The 22,086-nt window shown below is 41.5% G+C and overlaps 1 protein-coding gene across 1 annotated transcript in view; it reads left to right on the top strand.

Moving 5' to 3' along the window:
• adamts12 (ADAM metallopeptidase with thrombospondin type 1 motif, 12) overlaps positions 1 to 22,086 on the top strand; it is a 569,649-nt gene that overhangs the window by 382,892 nt on the left and 164,671 nt on the right. Inside the window, exon 14 of the mRNA XM_043680588.2 lies at positions 2,357 to 2,477. Coding sequence (XP_043536523.2) covers positions 2,357 to 2,477 — 121 coding nt within the window. The remainder of the gene's footprint in view (positions 1 to 2,356; positions 2,478 to 22,086) is intronic.

Here is a 22,086-nt window from a genome sequence, read left to right on the forward strand (position 1 = left end):
CGCGGCAGGTCCAGCAACACATTTTCAGCTCTGATCTCCAGCATCTGCAGACCTCACGTTCTCCTGTTAATAGCAGGAATCCCCTCAGCTCTGCTGAGAGCACACCATGTGAATAAGACGATTGAATGATGGAGAGGAAGAGAGTATAATTCAAATGGAGGACAGTGTTCAGGGTCTGAGGTTGTTAAATTCAGTTTTGAGACTTGAAGGTTGTAAATTACAGAAGCAGAAAATGAGTTGCAAAAGGAAGACATGTTAGAAAGACAAAATTAGAAATTATTGGAAAAAAATTCAGGTAGTTGGCAGCATCTGTAGAGAGAAAGTAAGGTTAATGTTTTGTGTCCAATTACCCTTCTTCAAAACCCATTGTAGCTCGGAAAATGTTGGTACACATGCTGAAGATGGGGTTGGATGGGAGGGTGTAAGGGAAAAAAAAGTAGGAACCCAGAAAGAGAGAAAAACATTTGGGCAGACAAACAAATGGATAAATGAATGAATAGCTGCTAATAGGAATTGTTAGTGCTGACTATAGGTTGCTTATGATAGCAGCCCCATGTGATGACAAGGTCTGGTGTCTGGGGGTTGGGGTAAGGACATTTAAGAAGGTGCTAAGGGCCTAAAATGATTAAATTCTGTACTAAGACCTAAAGGTTGCAAGTTCCCCAAGTGGAGACTGAGGTGTTGTTCTTCCAGCTTGCGCTGAGTTTCCCTGGAGCACTGTAGCAAGCCCGAGGCAAACATGTTGGCCTGGGAACACAGTGTGTTGAAGTGGCAGGCAAACAGAAGCTCAGGGTCAGTTGTTCAGCCTGCTTTTCACATTTTACAGTGAACAGTCAGATTTCCAGACCTAGGGAATTCGAGCAGCTGAAGTGAGATGAATCCAGGTTTAGGAGGAAGATAATATTGACATAGCACTGCTTCCCTTCATTAGTTATCAATGTTCCCTCTCATCAGAAGATCCCCTCCCCCCCATGAAATACCTTTGGGCTCAGACATGGCTCAGACATGACAAAACTCAGGCAGCAGGAAGTTGAGGCTCATTTTTGCAAACAGAACATAGGTGTTCTGTGAAGCCATCACTCAGTCTGTGATTCGTCTCTCTAATGTTGAGGAGACTGCATTGTGAGCAGTGAATACAGTCGACTAGATTGAATGAAGTGCAGGGAAATCACAGCTTCACCTGGAAGGTGTCTGGAGTCTTGGATAGTGAGGTGGGTGGAAGTATTCAGACAAAAGTTGCACCTTCTGTGATTCCATGTGAGGCTGTGGGGATGTGTTGGGAGTGGAGGAGTGGGCCAAACAGCTGTGTTGATCATTACCACAAATTCAGCCAAATCGCATTTCAGCAGGAGCAGAGCATCCTTATTCACTGAATAAACTGATAGGTCATCTCGAGATTCTGACCTACCTCAAAACAAAAATGTTTCCTGATTTGTAACCTAGTTCTCTGCTGATGAAATGTACATGTATGACCTCTGAGCCACCAAACCTAATCCAACTGATAACAGTCTATTCAGATAGATATTGCTTATTCTCTTGTTTCTTTCAATCAAAAGTCTTAACATCCTAAAATAACAAAGGAGGGTTTACTAGTCTTGGTAGATGTCAGGTGCCTTGCTCACATTGTGAAAAGGTAGTGAGACACCCAGGTTTACTTCTTAATGAAAGGCCTATCTTTTCTCCACCCAGTAGCTTGAGGAACATGATCTTCGGTAAATGCCTATTGTGGGATTGGGGATTATGGGGAGAGGGGAGCAGAGCTTTGTAACCATAGGATGCGGTACCTATAAGTCATCCCTTTCCTTATGCTCGATTGTGCACATGACCGTGCAGACTGAAGGATCCACCCTCCTCAAAGAAGTGCAGCTATCCTAAGCTAGTTTAGCAGTGGGGTAGGCGAGATCTTCTTTGTCCCACCTGAAGCTGATATAATTACTAGAATTGTCCCAGTTATTATTTCCAATACATAAATAGGAATTATCTTATTCTCATTAAGGGTTGAAATAGGATCTTTAGCAGTCTCTTAATAATTATATTGATCACTTCGCAATGGTGTAGAGAGATTGGACTTGGGCCTTCCCGACTGGAATTTAATCTTGCAAGGTGGAAGATGGGTGGTTCAATCAGTTCTAAATTTGAAGCTGAGTTCTAAGATGAAAGGACAGAATTGACAATTTCAAAACAAAACGTAAGATTTTATTGCTTAATATTTTGAAGAAAGAGTTTGAATTTATAAGTTGTCCTACATGAATAACCTCAAGATGTCCCCTACTCACCCAGTGAATTATAATATTGGGAAGTAATAACCAGTTTGGTATGAAAACAAACCAACATTAATAGTTTGTATTTCTTCCAGACTGTCGGCTGTGATTATGAAATAGAGTCCAATGCAGTTGAAGATCGATGTGGGGTGTGTCATGGGAATGGCTCTTCCTGTCAGACTGTAAAGAAGACATTTGAAGAGAGTGAAGGATTAGGTAAGAATTTTCTTCATGAAATTAAGTTTAGTATCAAGTAAGTTCCTTGTGTCCTGACTAACTTCCCACTTTGACTGTGTGGCAGAATGCTTGGCCAGCCAGTTCTCATTGCTGGTAAGGGTCGTGCAAAATGCATGGTATCATTTCCTAAATTGTAACAATTACTGCACTTTGAAAGTGCTTCACTAGCTGCAAAATGCCTTGGAAGGTTTTGAAAGGTACAACCCAAATGCATGTCTTGATTATTGTCATTGGCAAAGTGTACCATGTCGTCACTGCAAAGTGTACCATGCTCTTTCTGCTCTATGAAGAATTTTGTCAGAAAAAGCTCTCACATAATTTTTTAGGTTCTTTTCAATAAAGGTGCAGGATTTAAATATCAGTATTGAATCTATGCTTTGTTTGAAAATTATATACAAAGATACTCAGATGTAGCCTGACAATTTCTCTGAAGCCATTGCTTTTTTTTCCCCTTCTGTTCCTATGTATTGAGTGCCTGGGAGATAACGTTCACTCACATGACAATCTTGATCTGTATAACCGTTATTGTGGTGGATTTTTCAAAAGGGTGTCGTTTAGTGCAGAGGATGCAAATGGCACTTCTTGGAATGAATATTTGTCACTGAATTAAACAGTTGGTGCCACCTCATCAGTCAGGTTTTGTATTCATTCATGGGATGTGAGAATCTGGACCAGCATTTATTGCCCATTTTTGGTTACTTTTGAGAAGGTGGTGAGCTGCCTTCTTGAACCACTGCAATCCATGTGATGTGGCTAGATGTCGCTCAGGGGTACCAGGATTTTAACCCAGCAACACTGCAGGAATGGCAATGTATTTCCACTTCAGGATGAAATTCCCCCTCATTCTTCTAAACTCAAATTAAAATAATGTTACTGATCCAATCTCTCTTCATACATCAGCCCTGCCATCCCAAGAATCAGCAAGACAACAACAGCAAGACATCCCGACTCTTGTATTCAAATTCTCTTGCTATGAAAGCAAGTGTACAATTTGCCCTGTTCACTCCCTACTGCAGCTGCATATTTACCTCCAGTGACTGGCAGTGATATCTTGTTGCCCCTCTCCTTTCTCATTCAAGTCATAATCTGCATTCCTGTTTTTGCTACCAATGTGTGGCCTCACATTTATCCACATTATACTTTGTCTGCCATGTATTTACCCACTCACTCAACTAGTCTAAATCACACTTAAGCATCTCTGCATCCTCCTTGCAGCTCACCCATCCACCCAGCATTGTGCTTGTGTAAATTTTAAGATATTACATTTAGTTCTCTTATCTAAATCATTATTACATATTGCAAAGAGCTGGAGTCCAAGCACTGGGGATCCCTGTGGTACCCTGCTAGTCACCAGCTGCCACTCAGCAAAAAACACGTTTATTCCTAATCTTTGTTTCCTGTCTACCAAGCAGTTCTGCAGCTATATTAGTACACTACCCCCAATACCAAGTGCTTTAATTTTATACACTAATCTCTGATGTGGGACCAATTGAATGCCTTCTGATAGTCTACATAAACCACATCCACAGGCTCCCATTATCAACTCTTACTGGTTGCAACGTGAAAGTGTCGAGTGGATTTGTCCAGCATGATTTCCCTTTCATAAATCCGTACTAATTCTGTTAGATCCTGTCACTATTTTCCAAGTATTCAGCTATTCAATCTGTTATAATTGACTCTAGCATTTTTCTCACAACCAGTGTCAGGATAATTGGTCTATAATTCCATGTTTTCTCTCCACCTCTCTTCACTCTAAAGTCAATAGAATCTTGAAAAATGACCGTCAATGATTCCACCATTCCTAGAGCCACTTCCTTTAGTCCTCTGAGATTTGGAATATTGGGCCATGGGGATTTATTATCCTTTAATCTCATCATTTTCCTAAATACCATTTTACTACTAAAGTTGATTCCCTCCAGTTCCTGCTTCTCCCTGGACCCTGCATTCCCCAGCATTTTTGGGATGTCTGTTGTGTACTCCTTTATGAAGACAGAACCAAAATATGTATTTAACTGGTTTCCATCTCTTTGTTTCAGTTTATAATCTGTCCTGTTTCTGAAAGTTAGGAACCTACCTTTGTCTTTACTTTTTTTTTCTCTTTGCATATCTAAAAAAGCTTTACAATCAGTTTGTATGTTCGCCACAAGCTTACTCTCGTACTCTACTTTCCCCTCTTAATCATTTCTTTTTTCAGCCAGTTTGTATTTCCCTTCCTTGAGCCTAATACTAATACTAAGATTCCCAAGTACAGCTATTTCTATGTTGACAACAATGTTACTTATTTCAAGAGATTAGTGATATTAAGACATAATTTTAAAAAAACCTTTGTTTCCAGTTGGAACTTATTGAAAAAGGTACCGCAATTATTCATCACAGTGATCTAGTGAGTCAATACGTCCCTGCTTTCTTGAAATAAAGAGGACATTTTCTGGTGCTAGTGCATTAATTGCTTTTATTTGATTATTTCAATTATTGTACTTGTGAATTGTTAGAGTTTGGATAATAAATAGAGATTGACAATTTTAACATATTTCCTAATTATTAATTCATTGGCTTCATTTGAAAAAGCTGTAATATGCTGCTGACTCACTATGACCTGATGTGTGCTTAGAACCTGTTTCTGGATGATTTGAAGCAGTATCTGTGTTCCATGTCTTAGAAAATTACTTTCAATTTATTTTTGGGCATAAGGCAGCACCACTGATATTCAAGGAGTCTCATTTAATGAGGAATGTAATGAAAAGTCATGATAATCAATGAAACATAATAGATTGCAAATACTGCATATGTGCTTCTACAAGTCATATTTTTACGCACTTTTGTTTTATTGTTTAGCAAAAAAGAGCAATGCAATTGAGACATGACCTTTCATAAGAACATACAGCTGCTTGACACATTCATTTGACATTTCATTGTCCACGGTCATATCAAATGATATTAATGTACCATTGTTCTCATTTAAAATTCAGTGGAATCTTCTACAAGAAGTAGTTGAGATAGTTGCATGCTTCCAAGATAAATATTTTTTGTCTCAAATAGAATTAGAGTAGGCTGAAATGTGAACAGATGATGAATGCGCCCAAATTCCATCTAGAAAAGAAATCATGTATCTTTAGCACAACATAATTTTCAGCATTTTCTACATACTGCTGAAGTTATGCTTCAGTTTACTTTGATTTCTTTTCTTCCCCGAAATGAATATGTTAAGATGTTTCCTATCTTTACTACTTGCATACTATAAGCCTAGTTCCTACTGGACTCTGGTCTAAATTATCTTCCTTTTAGGGATTTTTGGATTTATAATGAGAATTTTCACCCCCACAAGTGCGTGGGTTTATGTCAGTTGAGAACTTGAAAATATCAAGGGAAAACTACAAAAATCTGAAAATTGTTTCTTCATTTTTGCTATCTTGCTGAGTCACTTTTCCTGATTGCGTGTTAGTTTTTTTGAACTTTTGGCACACTGACTTCTTTCTCAGTGGTGAATACTGCATAAAGTAGTTTTCAGCATAGATTCAATATAGATTGAATTTAAATTCAGTCGTCAATACAGATTTCCATGTCAGTACAATGAGTATTTTGGAAGGGAAAATTAGAAAATTCTGAAAATACACTGCAGGTCATGCAGCATCTCTGGAGAGAAACAAAGTTAACCTTTGGGAATTTATGAAGCTGAAAAGATTCTGAGGGAAGATTAACTCTGTTTCTGACTTTTGAATATTTCCAGAATTTTGCTTTTATTTCAAATTTATAACTCTGCAGTTTTTTTTACCTCAGAACAAATGATGATATGCTTATGTATCTGCTGCCCTTTTCCTTCCCACTGATAGAGGTTCTGAATTTTGAAGATACTCTGAGATCTTTGGAACTCGAAACTCAAAGAGACCTAACACTAAAATTAACATGCTGCTTTTACTAAGCAACACCCTCAGAAACTGTTTCTGCTGGATGACTCCCTCTGCTAACACAATTCTGTTTTGATTGATTGATTTCCTTATTGACATGTGTATTTTTTGAAAGTACAGTGAAAAATGTTGTATAATGTCGCTACCTTCCAACGAATCCAGTAAGGCACATTCAAGTGAACAAAATGTTACAGTTTTCAAAATGCTATAATGTAAAGTCACCATAGTCTTGCCAGACCAGACAAGCTTGCTCTCTTATTAAGGAGAGAGACAGCTGATGATAGTTTAGCCTGACAGTCACCAAACCACAGGCAAGGGCAGAGCCCTTCATGGTAACCTCAGCTGGTGCAGGAATTGAACTCATGATATTGGCACCACTCTGCATTACAAACCAGCCATCCAAGCTATACACTACATCTCTCCCTTACTTAGTAAATTAGTAGCATAGCTTGTTTGGATAAAGCAAACTGATGTATGAGAAGAGATTGAGTCAGTTAGGATTATATTCACTGGAGTTCAGAAAAGTGAGGGGGATGAATCTCATAGGAACCTATAAAATTCTAACAGGACCTAGACAGGTTTCATGCAGGAAGGATGTTCCTGATGGCGGGTGAGTTCAGAAGCAGAGATCACAGTCTAAAGATATGGAGTCAATTATTTAGGACTTAGAGGAGGAGAAATTTCTTCACTCAGAAAGTGGTGAGCCTGTGGAACTCACAACCGCAAAAAGCAGTGGAGACCAAAAGGACATTAGTGAACCAGATTTTTTTTTCCCCTGACAGTTGTTTGACTCTTAGTTCTTAAAATGACTTAGAATTTTCTTAAAATGACAAGACTCGTAATTTCAGTTTTATTGGTAATGCACTCTAATATCTTACCAATGACCAAGGCCAGGTTAACCAACTTTTAATTTCCTGTCTTCTGCCTCTCTCCCTTCATAAACAGGGATGTTACCTTAACCATTTCCCAGTCCTCTGGTATCTTCAAATGAGACTGATATTTTGAAACTCCTGAGAACTTTTGATGGATTAGGGTTAGGGTTGCTGGTGTAAGGAAACTTTTTCATATTTGCTGGTTTTCAGAGAATGGGGTCATCCTGAAAGTTGTCAAACAGTTTGACTCCATTTAAGTTGGCAGATGAGACCATCTATGCCTCAGCAACCAATAGTGTGTGGCTGCAGAAAATTATGTTCAGAGTCATCTGCGTCTATGTTGACTACGTTCTCTTGCTCTTTTGCTGTGATATGTATATGTGGCACTCTTCTGTTGACAGTGGTCTTAGTAGTTGATGTGAATGACAAACATAAGGTTTACCATAAGCCTTGAATTGCTTCTTTCTTTTCAGATATTAATGGCATGTTGGTGACTAGGCCAGCAATTACTGCCAATGCCTGATGCTCATAAGGCAGTTAGAAACCAACCACATTGCTATAGGCCTGAGGTCACATGTAGGCCAGATGGCAGTTTCCTTTCCCGAAAGACATTAGTAATCCAGATGGATTTTTCCCGAAAATCGGCAATGGTTTTGTCATCTTCCTTCAACTTTTAGTGCCACATTATCTGGCTTTCTGGATTAACAGTCTAACAATACCACTAGGTTATTACCTCCCAGTTTAACAATAGCACAACGTGCCATCTGGAGGGGTTAACCAACACCACAGTAGAAATATTATTTGCACAAGTCACAATTTGTTTGTGAGATTGCTGCTGTTGCTTTTCAGGTAGTTTCCTTGCACATGAGCAATGAACAATGTTTCCAATCATTAAACTTGGAATGTGATATTACTTTGTGCAATTACTTTCAGCAGCTTCAACTTCGATAGCTCTGGACGCTGAAAGCGATAGTATTTTGAGCAGCCCTGGCATGCCTTTGAAACTCAGTGAGTCTGCAACTTGAAAGGCTGTCTGCACCTTAAAATAATGTCTGTCCAGCAAGTAGTACACCCTCCATAAAGATTCAGACCCCTTTGTTTTGCATTAATATTGTCATAAGTATGCGGCTCTTCAAAAAAAAAAGCCAGAGATATCTAGAATTAAAAGTAATGAACATTTATATTAAAACAACTTCCTCATCCTTTGCTTCTGTTTCCAACTCCTTCTATTGGTGGAATGCTTTATGATGGCTTCAAGTGACTGGAATGTACAACGGTGTTCTTTCAACACACTATATGGTGCAGATTTTGTCAAAGGTGTTGGCAGGTTGATATATTGTATGTTATACATTGTATACACTGTAGCCATTGTTATTGAAGTAAATTTTTAAGGTAGTTATGGGCTGTCAATCATGCAAGCTTTTCTTTTACTTCATTAGCTTATCGAGTATTGTTGGAGCTTCACACATCTAGTCAAGTGGAGAATGTTACATCACAAACTTAAGCTACGGATAGACTGGAATTGCTTTGGGGAATCAGGAGATGAGTTACTTGCTGTACAGTTTCCAGCCTCTGATCAGATACGGTAGCCACAGTATTTTTATGGTTCGGCCCAACAAGTCCACACCGACCCTCCAAAGAGAAACCCACCCCCTTTATTTACCCCTGACTAATCCACCTAACACTATGGGCGATTTAGCATGCCTAATTCACCTAATTCATCTTTGGACTGTGGGAGGAAACTGGAACATCCGGAGCAAACCCACATAGAAACGGGGAAAATGTGCAAACAGACAGTTGCCCGAGGCAGGAATTGAACCCAGTCCCTGGTGCTGTGAGGCAGCAGTGCGAACCACTGAGCCACCGTGCTGCCCACAACAGTTTGGTCAACAGTAGCCCCCAGGTTATTAAATGGATTTAAATGATGGTAATGCCACTGTATCAGTCAACTCTCTCTTGTTGGAGATGGTCACTCTGTGACTTAATATTACCTGCTGCTTTTCAACCCAAGCTTAGTGGACTATGAACCAAGTGCAGGTAAATAAGATTAATGCAATTTGATGTTTCTGGGTTGGCACAGGCATGCAGGCCAAAGAGTCTATTTCTATGCTGTATGATTCTGTTACAAATTGCTTCATTAGCTGAGGTGGGCTAAATTCCAAGCAACAATCTGTGTACATTCCCACTCTGTTCTTGTGATGGAAAAAAAAGCTGCTGAACTTCCAACAAAGTTATGATAAACAATTTAGAGTATCCTTATCAAAATAGAAGCATTGGAATCTTACCAATTTTATTGGAATGCGCTGCCAGGAGTCAAAGATGAGGGCTGTGGTGCATCTCTACTTCCAGGCCCCTTATCCCCACCACCTCTCACATTATGTGCCCCCCCCCCAACCTCACATCAAAGAGCTGACCAGAATTGGCAACTGTAGCTACAATGGGGTCAAACCCTTTTAGATAGGCATAATTTCTTGGCCTTTGTACACATTTTAGTGCCCATACTGAACAACCCATATGTGTGTCTTCCACACACTCATACAGAGAAAGCCAGGCCCACACCATCAGAAAAGAACTCAGGAGAGATTGAGAAGGAAAAGGGCCTGTGGGGACTTAACAAAATGTTCCTTTCCTTCTACTCCAGCCAGGTCTGTGGAACAATGAAAAAAACAACAGCAAGCATGCCCAAGCTGAACAGTGCATGAGGTCAGCAAGAAAGGAGGAACTAGTAATCCGGTTACCTTCTACTCAGCCAATGAATGCAGTTAGCCAGAGAGACAGAAATCATTGGCTGAGTAACCTACCAATCAGGATAGTGTGTGTGTCGAATTGGCTGCATTGTACACTGACCATCAAGATTGATAGGCTACTTAGCCAATGTGCTTGGACAGTACTCGTGTTCTTATTATGGTGATTAGCATCGTGTGCATCACCCACTTTCGGTCTTGGTGGAAGGAACATTAAAGCTAAAAGAATCATTTTCATTTGGAAAGCTCATTGTATGAAATCAAAGAGAACTCACGGAAATAACAGGAAACCTCTTTGATAAGAGACTAGAAAAGCTAGTAATTGTGTCATAGAACCACAGAAAAGATAAAGTTTTACAAAGAAGCCATTCCACCCATTGTTTAGATCAGAGTAGTGCTGGAAAAGCACAGCAGGTCAGGCAGCATCTGAGGAGCAGGAAAAGCCCTTCATCACTTCTCGGATGCTGCCTGACCTGCTGTGCTTTTCCAGCAGCACTCCGATCTAAACTCTGGTTTCCAGCATCTGCAGTCTTCACTTTTGCCTATTCCATCTATTGTGTTGATACTGGCTGATTAAACTAGCCACCCATTCCAATCCCACTGTCAAGCACCTGGTCCATAACCTTGTAGGATAAAGTGTTTTGGGCACAGATTCAAATTCTATTTAAGTGGGTGTAGGGTTTCCATTACAACTAACAAACAAGACAAAAAGCAGGACACCCATCACTCTCTGAATGAAAATGTTTTTCCTCATGCCCCTCTAATTCTTCTGTCGGTCTGTGCTCCCAGTAATTGCCTTATCCCTGAAAGAAACTGGTCTTCACTGTCCACCTTATCCAAGCTCCTCATTATTTTGTACTCCTCAAGTAAATGACTTCTTCCCCTAATCTCTTCTAAGGAATACACACCAACCTACGCTCTCTTTAGAGCATATATCTTTCATGTAATGTGATGACTAGAACTCGACACAAAACTCCAGCTATGGCCTAACCGGTTTCTTATACTGTTCCAGAAATACATACCTTGCTTTGTATTCAATACTTTCCCCAATGAAGAAAACATCCGTTCGCGTTCTCCACCACCATATACCTATCTGTCCCGTAACCTTCAGAGACTTGTGGATGTGCATTCCAAGGACTTGCATCTCCTCAACCCTCTGTTTGTTGTATGTTCCCCTGCTCTGTTTTCCTTTCCGAAGTGCCCATAAGAAATAGGGATATAAATAGGCATTTCCGCCGCTCAAGCCTGCTCTGCTGTCATGACCAGTTTCATGCCCTTTCCCTGGATTCCCCAGAAGATTCCAAGAATCTGTCTCTCTCCATCTTCCCAAATGCAAAGCTTCACAATTCTTTGCATTGAATTCCATTTGGCGTATTCTCACTCATTCAATAAAAGCTATTGAAATCACCCTGAAGTTGACAGCTATCCTCTTCACCATCAACTATCCCACTAAATTTTCTCATCTTGCCTCCCACATTAAATCTTTAATATACTTCCAAAACAGTAAGGGATCCAACATTAAGCTCCATGGAATACCAATGGAAATGACTTTTCATTCACAAAAATATCTGTCAAGTTTTGTTTCCTATCATTAAACCAATTGTGGATGTAACTCACCATATTCCAGTTTGCCAGAGCGGCAAGGAGAGAAGGTGAGGTGATGCGAGGGCTGCCGGGAAGGGTAAGTTTTCCCGCTTAAAAATGGACTTACCTCGGGAATCAGGCCTCCATTTTGCCAGAGCGGTGAGGAGAGAAAGTGAGACAAAGTGAGGGCTGCCGGGAACGTAAGGGTTTAATTTATATTTGGGCAGTGGTTAAACCCAAGATACTACACGTGTAGTATCTCCCTCCTCCTCACCCTCTGTGGGAGCTGAGGAACGTAGCTAACGTTCTTGACTCTTACACTTGCAAGAAGTGTGTCCAGCTGCAGCTCTTGTTTGACCGCATGACGGCTCTGGAGCTGTGGAGCATCCGCGATGCTGAGGAGGTCGTGGATAGCAGGTTTAGTGAACTGGTCACACCTCAGGTTAGAATTGCTGAGGAAGACAGTGAATGGGTGACCAAAAGACAGAAAAAGAGTAGGAAGGCAGTGCAGCTGTCCCCTGCAGTCATCTCCCTCCAAAACAGGTATACCGTTTTGGATACTGTTGGGGGAGATGGCTCACCAGGAGAGGGCAGCAGTTGTCAAGATCATGGCACTGTGGCAGGCACTGCTGTTCAGAAGGGCGGGAAAAAGACTCGTAGGGCCATAGTCATAGGGGATTCTATTGTGAGGGGAGTAGATAGGCAGTTCTGTGGCAGAAAACAGGACTCCCAGATGGTATGTTGCCTCCCAGGTGCTCGGGTCAGGGATGTCAGTGATCGGCTGCATAGCATTCTAAAAGGGGAGGGTGAACAGCTAGTTGTCTTGGTGTATATAGGCACCAACGATATAAGTAGAAAATGAGATGAGGTCCTGAAAGAAGAATTCAGGGAGCTCGGAGAGAAGTTAAAGAGGAGGACCTCAAAGGTAGTGATCTCGGGATTACTATCAGTGCCACATGCTAGCCAGCGTAGAAATGAAAAAAACAGGCAGGATGAACACATGGCTTGAGGGATGGTGTAGGAGGGAGGGGTTCATATTTGTTGGACATTGGGACCGGTTCTGGGGAAGGTGAGACTATTATAAAAGGGACTGTCTACATCTGGACCAGAGCGGAACCAATGTCCTTGAGGGAGTTTTTGCTACTGCTGTTGGGGAGGTTTCAAACTAATGTGGCAGGGGGCTGGGAACCAGAAGAGAAAACAAGTAGCCAGCGAGGTGGAGACTGGAGACTGTAAGAATTATGAAGATAGCATTAATAAGGGGAAGAGCAGGCAGAGAGCAGATGAGTGCATTAGGACTGGTGGCCTGAAATGTATCTACTTTAGTGCAAGGAGTATAGTGTGTAAGGCAGATGAACTTAGGGCTTGGATTGGTGCCTGGGAGTATGATGTTATTGCAATCACAGAGACTTGGTTGAAGGAAGGGCATGATGATTGGCAACTAAATGTTCCAGGATATAGACACTTCAGACAGGACAGGGAGGGAATTAAAAGGTGGGGGGATGGAGTTGCATTGCTGGTAAGGGACGATATCACGGCTGTGCTAAAGGAGGACACTATGGAGACCTTGGGTAGTGAGGCATTATGGGTGGAGCTGAGAACTAAGGGTGCAGTTGCATTGTTGGGCTGTATTACAGGCCTCCCAACAGTGAGCGTGAGGTAGAAGAATAAATAGATGAACAGATTATGGAAAGATGTAGAGGCAATAGGTTAGTGGTGATGTGAGATTTTAATTTTCCCAAAATTGACTGGGATACACTGAGCGTCAAAAGTCTGGATAGAGTAGAATTTGTAAGAAGCGTCCAGAAGAGGTTTCTAGAGCAGTATGTCAATAGTCCGAGGAGGGAAGGGGCCATATTGGACCTGGTACTGGGGAACGAGCCAGGACAAGTGGTAGAAGTTGCGGTGGGGGATTTCTTTGGGAACAGTGACCACAATTCTGTAAGTTTTAGAATACTCGTAGATAAAGAAGAGAGTGGTCCTGAGGGAAGAGTACTAAACTGGGCCAAGGCCAATTATATCAAAATTAGGCAGGATCTCAGAAATGTGGATTGGACACAGCTATTTGAAGGGAAGTCCACATTTGATATGTGGGAGACTTTCAAAGATAGGTTAAAGATAGTGCAGGATATGCATGTCCCATTGAAGGCAAAGGATAGGAAGGGCAAGATTCGTGAACCATGGATGACAGGAGAAATTGTACGACTAGCCAAGAGGAAAAAGGAAGCGTACATAAGGTCTCGGCAGCTAATAACAGAACGGGCCCTGGAAGAATATTGGAAGATTAGGACAAGTCTGAAACGAGGAATCAAGCGGGCTAAAAGGGTCATGAAATAGGTTTAGCAAGTAGTATTAAGGAGAATCCCAAAGCATTTTATTCTTCTATAAGAAGCATGTGGGTAACTAGAGAAATGATTGTTCCACTAAAGGATAATGAAGGAAAGCTGAGTGTCGAATCTGAGAGAATGGGTGAGATTCTGAATGATTACTTTGCATCAGTGTTCACTGAGAAGAGGAACATGATGAATCTTGGGATTAGAGATAAAATATTGATTAATCTGGATCACATCGACATAAGTAGGGAAGATGTGTTGGGTAGGCTAGAGGTTATTAAGGTGGACAAATCCCCAGGACCAGATGGGATCTATCCCAGGTTGCTGAGGGAAGCGAGAGAGGAAGTAGCTAGGGCCCTGACAGATATCTTTGTGGCACCCTTAAATACAGGTGAGGTGCCGAAGGATTGGAAGGTTGCTCATGTCGTCCCCTGTCCAAGAAGGGGAGTAGGGATATTCCAGGTAACTACAGACCAGTGAGCCTGACGTCGGTGGTGGGAAAGTTGCTGGAGAAGATACTGAGGGATAGGATCTACTTATATTTAGAAAAGATGGGCTTATCAGTGATAGGCAACATGGTTTTGTGTGTGGGAGATCGTGCCTTACCAACTTAATAGAGTTCTTGGAGGAAGTGACCAAGTTGATAGATGAAGGAAGGGCTGTTGATGTCATATACATAGACTTTAGTAAGGCGCTTGATAAGGTTCCCATGGTAGACTAATGGAGAAAGTGAAGTCACATGGTGTGCAGGGTGTTCTAGCTAGGTGGATAAAGAACTGGTTGAGCAGCAGGAAACAGAGAGTAGTAGTTGAAGGGAGTTTCTCGAAATGGAGAAAGGTGACCAGTGGTGTTCCACAGGGGTCAGTGTTGGGGCCATTGTTGTTTGTAATATACATAAATGATCTGGAAGAGGGCACTGTTGGTATGGTCAGCAAGTTTGCAGATGGCACGAAGATTGGTGGAGTAGCAGAAAGCATAAGGGACTGTCAGAGAATACAGGAGGATATAGATAGACTGGAGAGTTGGGCGGAAATGTGGCAAATGGTTTTCAATCCAGGCAAATGTGAGTTGATGCATTTAGGCAAGACTAATTCTAGAGCAAATTATACAATGAATGGAAGAGCCTTGGGAAAAGTGGATGGGCAGAGAGATCTGGGAGTGCAGGTCCATTGTACCCTGAAGGTGGCTGCACAGGTGGATAGAGTGGTCAAGAAGGCATATAGTATGCTTGCCTTCACTGGATGGGGTATTGAGTATAAGAGCTGGAAAGTCATGTTAAAATTGTACAAGACATTGGTTCAGCTGCATTTAGAATACTGTGTACAGTTCTGGTCGCCACATTACCAAAAGGATATGGACGCTTTGGAAAGGGTGTAGAGAAGGTTTACGAGGATATTGCCTGGTATGGAAGGTGCTAGCTATGAAGAGAGGTTGAGTAGGTTAGGTTTATTTTCATTAGAAAAGAGGAGATTGAGGGGGTACCTGATTGAGGTTTACAAAGTCATGAAGGGTATAGACAGGGTGGATAGAGACAAGCTTTTTCCCCCAGGGTGAAGGATTCAATAACAAAAGGTCACGCTTTCAAGGTGAGAGGTGGAATGTTTAAGGGGGATACACGCGGCAAGTACTTCACACAGAGGGTGGTGGGCATTTGGAATGCATTATCAGAAGAGGTGGTAGAGGCAGGCACGGTAGATTCATTTAAGATGTGTCTGGACAGATGCATGAGTAGGTGGGGAGCAGAGGGATACAGATGCTTAGGAATTGACCAACAGGTTTAGACAGTACATTTGGATCGGCTCAGGCTTGGTGGGCCGAAGGGCCTGTTCCTGGGCTGTAAATTTTCTTTGTTCTTTGTTCTTGGTTCCCTTCTATGCAAAAGTGATTTTGCAGATGCTGGAGATCAGAGTCAAGATAAGAGTGGTGCCGGAAAATCACAGCAGGTCAGGCAGCATCTGAGGAGCAGGAAATTCGATGTTTCGGGCAAGGAATGGCATGTATAACACGTTCAGCAAAAATTAACTACATCCTTGTGCATTCCAGGCCAATAAAAATGTTTTTGTATCTTAGCCTGAGTCTTTCGTATTTCTAGGTGACTTCCTACAGGTATTTCATGTGCTCCCCGTAATACCTCCTCTCAATATGCTACCGGCAATACAATAGGCCATTTCTCCTCTGTACTAACCTGCCATTTCCGTCTTAGAATTCTATTTTTCAGTTAATAACCCTCCGGAATGTTCTCTGCCTCCTTTTCGGAATACAAATCCACATATATATCTTTTATCATCTTGTCTTCCTGTTGCAAGTCTCTTGGTCTTTCAGGACTAAACATTTCTGTCTGACCCTCTGTCTGTTTGGGTTTTTCCTGCACCATTATGTCAAACAGGGTATCCGCTAACTGAATCTGAACTCCTTCATCTTTCTTTTTATTTTTCACTTCGTGCTGTGACTTATGATAGTGGGGTCTGGTTACCACACAGTCTGGGAAAATACCAGGATATTTCTGTCTTAACTTCCTTGGGCTTCTCCACAACAAGGGGTGTCACTCCCACCTTGGATCCTGCCAAATTACTCCCAAGAACAAACTGAATTCCTGAAGACGAACAAACTGACACTCTGTCAATCACTCCCACTGTAACTTCCCCAGTCCTGAGTTGGCACTCCAACCTGATCTTACTTTGGGGAACGCTAAATTTCTGTACTCACAAATTACCATACTCTCAGTAACAGATCAGAAAGAGGCATATTTGCTCATCCCTTACTATCAGCAGCAGGTTAGAACCTGTATCTCTCAAAATTATAACTTCTTGTCATTCTCCCCCTGTTTGGTCTGAATATACTTTACCCATAGAGGCAAATTCTTTGTAGAGATCAGGTACTAACTCCATCCCCAGCCCCTGCCTAGACTGTGCACTCTCCTGCAGCTCCTTGGCTCTTTTTGGAGTCTCCTTTACTACCTTCACTAATGTCACTGGCTTAGCTTCTTTTACCACAACTTTTCCCACGGCATCTTTCTTTAATGACCAGCATTGTGACTTTGTGTGTCACACTTTGCCACAGTGGAAACACTTCAGGCTTTTCATTTCCTTTTCACCCTTTTGGGCTTCTTTTATCCTGTGGTAAATTCTTACCAGTGCTCTCTACTCTTGGTTTCGTAGTGTAAGCTCTCCCCTTTCCCCAACTGCTGTCCATCACAGGATGAAATTCTGGTCAGAAACTTGTCTTATGCACCAACATATACTCATCTGCTAATTCTGCTGCCCTTCTCACTTCCTGAAATTTCTGATTCTCCACGTGAATTCTTACCATCTCTGGAAGTGAGTTTTGAACTCCTCCAACAGAATCATTTGTCTTGGAGCGTCAAAAGTGCTATCTATTTTCAAACCATGCACCCATTGATCAAAATGACTATGTTTAATTCTTTCAAACTCAACATAAGTCTGACCTGATTCTTTCTTTATGTTTCTGAACTGCTGTCTATACACTTCTCGTACCATTTCATAAGCACTTAAATGACCCTGTTTGACCTCTTCGTAATCTCTTGACCCCTCATCTGACAGTGCGGCAAATACCTCACTAGTTTGCCCACCAGTTTAGTCTTAACTAGCATTATCCATAAATCCTTGGACCAGTCCATCTGCCTAGCCAATTTTTCTAATGAAATAAAGAAGGCTTCAACATCTTTCTCATCAAAATGTGAAACAATTTTGACATTTGTATATATCACTACCTTCTCTTTGAATCTCCACGTTGTTAATTTGACTTTGCTGACTAAGGTGCAACTTCTCAAAGTCAAATTCTGTCTCATTTTGCTCAGCTGAGAACCTTCTCTCTCTTTCTTTTTCCTCTCTCTCTTTCTTCTCCCTCTCTTTGCTCAGCCAAGAACCTTCTCACTCTCTCTTTTTCCTCTCTCTCCATCTGTCTTTCCTCTCTCTCTCTCTTTCCTCTCTTTGTTTAACTTCTAACTCATTTTCCTCCATTGTAATTTAAGTCTTTCTACCTCTACTGCACTTATCAGTTTCTCTGACACACATAAGTGTTTGAGTAATTCCCTTATAATTGTCCTTGGTTAAACCCAAACCTAACATATTTGCTGATTTTAAAAGTATGGCCTTTTTCTTTTCTTCTAAACTTTCTTAGCAAATTTGAGAATCATCTTCAAATCCCAGAACCTCTTTTGCAATTTAAAGAACCATTTCTCTCACTTTTAATTTAATCAACCACCAGTCACCAAAATCAAAGAAATTGCCTCACTTACGTTTTACTTAAAGAACTAAAACACTAACCTGCAAGTGCTTAAATCTGCTGGGACTTTTTGTACCCCAAAACTATTCAAATATGTCTAAACTGTTTCAAATCCTGACGACAAGTACCCAAACTGTTATGACACGGGGTAAACCCTCCTGTTTAATTTAAACCAGCAACTCAAAAAAAGATTTATTCTGTGTAGTAATCTGTGAAAATTCAAGAGGCCAAGAACAATTTAAAGTAAAAATTAACAACTTTATTTCTTAAAGTATAAGAGAGAATAATTAATTAACAACTATTTACAACTCCTTCCTTTAACCTATCTTTTACTTTCCCCTCTACAGTACTGGTCTAATAAAAATCCCAATAAAGATTTACAAAACTAAACTTCTTATGTCAAAACCAGTCAGCTTTCGGTTCCTCTCTGTGTCCCTGTCTTCTTTTCTTCTTGGGGATTCTGCTTCACAGGTTACTAATCGATAAAGGTACCTTTAAGAGAGCTATCTTTCAGGCAGTCTTTACATGCTGGCGGCTTGGCAGTTCTCCTCCCAACTTCAATTTTATCTGGTCTTATACCCCCACAGCATCGGATTGTGTCATTGGTTTTTAGGATTGTCAATATACTCAATTCAAACTTGATTGGAGTTTGGTATTTTGGGGTATAATTTAAACTGATTGGTTGAATTTGAATTTGTTTTTGTCTCCAGGCGACCAACTAATCGAGTTATTCGACCAAATATTAAATTATATATATTTTTATAACACTTGGTCCTGTCAGGTAGTTCTACTAGCTAATAACTTTTTTAAACGTACAGTATACCCACATCTTCATTACACCACAACATCAATGTTATCTCCTTCAAGCTGCACATACCTTCCCAGGAAGTTCACAACGTCTACTGCTGGGACATGTGGGTTGTACATATGGATTTTAGCAACCCAGCCTGTCTGTGCAGGAGGAACACAGAACGGCACCACAGAAAGGATTGAGAAGAGAGCCTCATCTTTTTTCTCCTTGAATAACTTCAGGAGGCACTCACATTGCTTTATGCTCCTGAAGGTCACATCAAAATATCCACGACTGGGGAAATCCTGCAGGTAGTAGATGTCTGCTGCTTGAAAGCCACAGTAATCCAGCAAGATCCTTTTCACAAAAATGGTCCAATCGACCGGTGTGCCTTCTTCACAGCTGCCCAGACTGAATTCCGGATTCCCTGGCCTGAGGTGCGGGTGGCTGTTGAGGGCATTGCTCCAGGTTGGCTTTTCCCTGAGTTGGCGTTAAGCCAAAGCCATCATGAAGATCCACTTAGAGCAGGTCTGCTCAACCAACAATCCTCCAACATCCAATCACAATCCAGCGATGATCCTAATAGCTTTGATTACTCGCAACTCGACATCCGTCCTGATAGGAACAGAGACTACACTTGATCTGAGCCAAGAGGCTGGGATTACCTTTCTCTTCAACACTGGAGAAGAGGGTGGATCTGAAAACATCACAAAGGACAACTTTGAGGTGGGTTTAAAATGCAGCTGCTTTAAACAAATGCTGACTGCAGCTGCAACTCTTTACATTTTTTTTGAGTTAAGTTCATTTTGGATTTACAGGAGTAATAAGCAGAGAAAAGTTTGCCTTGGAATGATCAAGAAGCCACACACGAGAGAGAGAATTTTAAAATGAATCTCATTGGGCTGAAAAGTCAAGTCTCTGATTCCAGCTGGTCAATAGTCCACCCCTTCCAGAATTGCCAGAAGCAAGGAAGAGCAGTTAGGCTGGCAATGTGCATATATCCTTAAGATTACACCCTCTGATTTAGAAACAAAATCAGTAATTACTGGAAAAACACAGCAGGTCAGGCAGCATCTGTGGACAGAGAGTTAATATTTTGGGTCCAGTGACCCTTCAGAACTGATGTAGCTGAAGATGGGGTTGGGAGAGGGTGGTGACAAAAATGGTGGCGATTCAGCCCAGAGAGAGAGAGACAATAACAGTTGGGCAGGTAAAGGTCAGCCTGGGAGAATGAATAGCTGCTAATGGGGAATATTAGTGGCTGACATTGTGCTAGCAGCCTTTGTGATGGCAAGGTCTGGTGTGTGATGGTTGGGTAAGGACATAGAGAAGGTGATCAGGCCCTAAAATTATTAAACACCAAACCGAGTCCTGTAGGCTGCAGGGACCCCAAGAGGAAAATGAGGTGTTGGTTCTCTCAGCTTACGCTGAGCTTCACTGAAGCACTGCAGCAAGCCCAAGGTAGAGACATTGTCCAAGGAACACAGTGTGCTGAAGTGGCAGACAACCGGATGCTCAGGGTCATTTGTTCAGCCTGCTTTTCACATTACCCAGTGAACAGCCAGATTTCCAGACCTAGGGAATTTGAGCAGCTGAAGTGAGGTAAAGCCATATTTTGGAAGAAGACAAAATCAATGTAGCACTGCTTCCCTTCACCTGTTATCAAAGCTCACTCTCATTAAAAGTAAATTCCCCCACATAATAGTTTAAGGATCAGAGAATTCAACCCAAAACCCAAATTGGAGATTATATTTCAGTTCCACTATCCAACTTTCCAACAGTGCTGGACAGTATGCCTCTTTCCACCACCCCCCTCCTTGGGGTCCATGATTGCAATCACTTTCCCATGTTTAGGATTCCTAACCAGGATCAGATCCATTGAGAGGAGATGGATTCATGAATTCAGCTCCTGTGGCTGTACAGCCTGTTCCTGGTCAATTTGTTCCAGGCCTGGCTATCAGGTATCCCTCCAGACAGGGAGGCTGTCAGTGATGGAAGGTGCAAACTGTGGATTTGACAACTTGCAGAGAAATCAAGATTTATAAGTTCACATATGAAATGCTACATGGCCAACTATGTAAAAGCCACCTGCCCTGTTCAATCTAGGCCATCAGGGTTGAACAGTGATCAGGTCTCATAGTAAAGGAGAAATGAGACAGGATATCTTTTGCTTCAGTCAATTTTGTTAATGGAGCTGAGGAAGACGGAAGGATTAAGTGAGTGAATTTGGCAGTCAGGTGGTAGAAACAGGCACAAAGAATTTTTGATGATCATTGCAGTCATACCCATAAAATGATCATTACCCATAAAATGTCACTGTTAATCTGACTGATTTACAGACCGTTTTCTAAAGAGCATTCTGCATGAAGCAGATATGATATCATGCTCTAAGGATTCTGTGAGACTGGTTATAAAGGAGTCAGTTTTCATATTCATATTAGTCACACAGGGAAAAATGCAAATTGGAAATTTCCATCATTGGACTTCATATGTCATGAACAATCCTGATAAGTCTAGTGGCTCCTTTGTGGTACTAAGCTAGTGAATCTCCGTTGAAGTGGAGTGCAGGATTAGAGGAGAATATAGAGACGGAGAGAGAGAGACGTTAAAGGGTGCACGAGATTCAACAGTTTATTCAAGCTTCTGCCAGTTTCACAAAGCATCCTTTTCTGAATTACCTGCAGTTACATATTGGGAAGCCTGAGACTGTTGTTCAAGGTCCCCACTGTCATCATCTTCAGTGAAGGGAAAGTCTAGTCACCACTTTAAACATACCCTCTTCATATTAGAGCTCAGGGAACTGACTTTTAACATGGACACTGAAAAGGTTACTAAAATGGCTGACTAGACCCTGGTGATCATGATTTGGAGATGCAGTGCTGGGCTGGGGTGTACAAAGTTAAAAGTCACACAACACCAGGTTGTGACACAACCACCTGATGAAGGAACAGCACTCCGAAAGCTAGTGCTTCCAAATAACCCTATTGGACTATAACCTGGAGTTGTGTGATTTTTAATTTTGTTGAGCCTGGTGGCCTTTGCAAATCCAACGCTGACTATCTGAAGCTTCCAGAAAGTTCCTGATTTGACTCTTCCTGGAGGGGTCCTTCCCTCA

The sequence above is a fragment of the Chiloscyllium plagiosum genome, unplaced genomic scaffold, assembly GCF_037043375.1.
Source record: "Chiloscyllium plagiosum isolate Xiang-an unplaced genomic scaffold, Cpla_swu_hap1 HiC_scaffold_1, whole genome shotgun sequence".
NCBI lineage: Eukaryota > Metazoa > Chordata > Chondrichthyes > Orectolobiformes > Hemiscylliidae > Chiloscyllium > Chiloscyllium plagiosum.